The sequence below is a fragment of the Quercus robur genome, chromosome 4 (genome assembly GCF_932294415.1).
Source record: "Quercus robur chromosome 4, dhQueRobu3.1, whole genome shotgun sequence".
Lineage (NCBI taxonomy): Eukaryota > Viridiplantae > Streptophyta > Magnoliopsida > Fagales > Fagaceae > Quercus > Quercus robur.
The window spans coordinates 51,113,475-51,116,390 of NC_065537.1; the positions used below are offsets into that span (position 1 = coordinate 51,113,475).

General features: G+C 45.2%; 1 protein-coding gene across 1 annotated transcript; it reads left to right on the forward strand.

Moving 5' to 3' along the window:
• Positions 1-440: 440 nt before the first annotated feature.
• LOC126722133 (uncharacterized) lies at positions 441-1,205 on the forward strand. Its single transcript, XM_050425286.1, has one exon. The coding sequence runs from the start codon at positions 441-443 to the stop codon at positions 1,203-1,205; it is 765 nt and encodes a 254-aa protein (XP_050281243.1).
• The last annotated feature ends 1,711 nt before the right edge of the window (positions 1,206-2,916 follow it).

Genomic DNA, 2,916 nt, shown 5'->3' on the forward strand with positions numbered 1-2,916 from the left:
CATAAGAATAGATCTCCTCGAACTTTGCCGTGGACGATTTTCTTCATTACAAACCTGCTCATTCACATCTTCTTCTCCTTTAAACCTATTTTCTAGTTAGTTTAATTCATTAGAGCCCAGTTTTCCAATCCATTTCTCTACAAATTCATAATTTTGGGCTTTTTGGGCCTAAGTCCATTCATAGCTTGGGCTAGGATCACAAATCAGGTCCATACAATTGGCGCCATTTGTGGGGAATATTGGTGTGATAGTAAGTTTGACGTTCAATTATGGTAGGTTCAGGTTCAAACCAAGCAGAATCCATGGGGTCTCAACGTCAAGATCATTTCCGTGAACTTGAGTGAAGGAGAGACCAAAAGGGAAGTGTACATACTAACCACACCAATAAGAGTCAATCTCGGGGTAAAAGCCACATCTCTTATGAGGAGAATGCTAGAAACATGCAGAAGGAGATTAATCACCTAAAGAGGAGCTTGCGCCATGAACGGCGAAAGCGAGCTCCATCTCATTCTGACTTCTCTTCTGATGGTGAAGAGGATTGTAGCTATAGGCACAGATCAAGGACTCTTCCTAGCGAGTCTTTCTCATTTGATAAGGACTATCATCATAAACGCTCCTCAGTAGGCCTGGGAAATGACGCTATGAGTAAAGCACTTAACCAAATTTCCAGGTCACCTTTCATGTGTTGGATCGAGGGAGGGAGACTTCCTCGGCGGTTCACTCAGCTTACATTTACTATGTATAATGGTAGAACAAACCATGTGGAGCATGCCAGCCACTTCAATCAAAGAAAGGTTGTGCACTCCAAGAACGAGGCCTTGATGTGCAAAGTATTCCCATCCAATTTGGGTCCTATGGCGATGAGGTGGTTTGATGGTTTGAGGGCAGGTCCCATTGATTCCTTCAAGGAACTCACTCAGGTATTTGGATCCCACTTTATTATGTGCAGCAGGGTTCCTCGGCCCTTAGCTTCCTTGTTTTCTTTGTCCATGGGAGAAGGAGAAACCCTGAAAACATATTCAGACAGATATTGGGAGATGTTCAACGAGATAGATGGTGATTTTAACGATGTAGCCATCAGCATATTCAAGCTCAGCCTACTTGCCAAGCATGGGTTAAGGAAATCTTTGACTGGGAAACCTGTTACAATTGTACGCCAGCTCATGGATCGAATTGACAAGTACAAGAGGGTTGAAGAGGACTAGCAGCAAGGCAAGGGAAAGGGAAGATTATCCCTCAGGAAGGGAGGGATTTCAGGTCAAATCACTACCACAATAATAGAACCCGAAAGGATTTTGCTGGGCAGTCTAAGCTGGCAGCTCCTCAAGTGGTGAACACTGTATTCAGAGAACCGGTGTATCAAGTTTTGGAGAAGATCAAGAATGAACCATACTTTAGATGGCTGAACAAGATGAGTGGAAACCCATTGAGGCGCAACCAAAGCCTTCATTGACTGTACCACCAAGAGCGGGGACATACCACCGAGGACTGTTGAATGTTGTGGAACCATCTGGAGCAAGTGGTCAAAGAGGGGAGGTTGCAACATTTTCTATATCGACCCAACGGTAAGGAGACCAGTTAAGGATACGGGCTTAGGGGAATGCTCCTCCAAGGCCCCCGTTAGGTACAATCAATGTCATTTTTACTGTACTTGGGAGAATTGGTTCTCGCCCTTCCAGGATGATGTTTATAGCTAGATCACCAGCCGAGGACTTCAACTCTGAGCCGAAGAGAGCTAGATTGGAAATTTGACCTTCGTTGAGTTTCTCGGGCGAAGACAAGATTGGAACCATCCAACTACATGATGACGCTTTGGTGGTCACCCTCAGAATAGGGAGTATGATGTGAAGAGGGTAATGGTGGACCAGGAAAGTTGTGCAGAGATCATGTACCCTAACTTGTATAGAAGACTGAACTTAAAACCTGAAGACCTGACAGCCTACGATTCACCTTTGGTAAGTTTTGATGGGAAGCTTGTTACCCCAAAGGGCCAGATTAGGTTGCCCGTACAGGCCGGCTCAAAGGTAGTGAAAGTGGACTTCATAGTGGTGGATGCATACTCCCCCTACATGGCCATTGTGGCCAGACCTTGGCTTTATACCCTGAGTGCTATTTCTTTAACTCTGCATCAGAAGGTGAAGTATCTATCAGGAGACCGGATTGAGGAGCTAGTAGGGAACCAATCCATGGCTAGGCAGTGCCTCGTGTCTGCGATTTTGCATCAGCCAACGGCTGAGTCCTCAGCCTCAGTTATGGAAGGCTTATAGCAGCCAAAGTCTTCGGAATTACCTGCAAAGGGGTCAATTGTGGAGGCAAAATGTGAGGATTTAGAGAAATTTGCTGTAGGTGATGATCCGGAAAAGTTTTTTCAAGTCGGAGCTTAGCTACCACCTCAGGAGAAAGAGGAGTTGGTGGTACTTCTCAAAAGGAACGTTGATATATTCGCTTGGAATGCTTATAAAGCTCCGGGGGTGGATCCGAGCTTCATTTGCCATCATCTAAATGTTAGTCCATCTGTTATCCCTAGGAAGCAACCACCTCGGCGTTCGTCCAAGGAACACTCTGATGCTGTCAAGGACGAGGTGATGAAACTTAAGTAGGCTGGGGCTATTAAAGAGGTTTTTTACCCTGAATAGCTGGCTAACACCGTAGTGGTAAAGAAGAAGACTGGGAAATGGTGCGTATGTGTAGATTTCACAGACTTGAACAAAGCCTGCCCAAAAGACCCTTTCCGTATGCCTTGAATTGATCAGTTGGTGGACGCAACGGTAGGCTATCCTCGGATGAGTTTTCTGGATACCTTTCAAGGGTACTATCAGATACCTTTAGCTTTGGACGACCAAGAGAGGACAGCTTTTGTTACTCTTATTGGAAATTACCATTATAAGGTGATGGCCTTTGGTTTGAAGAATGCAA

What these genes read in the sequence shown, in the direction of transcription:
- LOC126722133 (XM_050425286.1), top strand. Translation starts at nt 441, where the DNA reads ATGCAGAAGGAGATTAATCACCTAAAGAGGAGCTTGCGCCATGAACGG.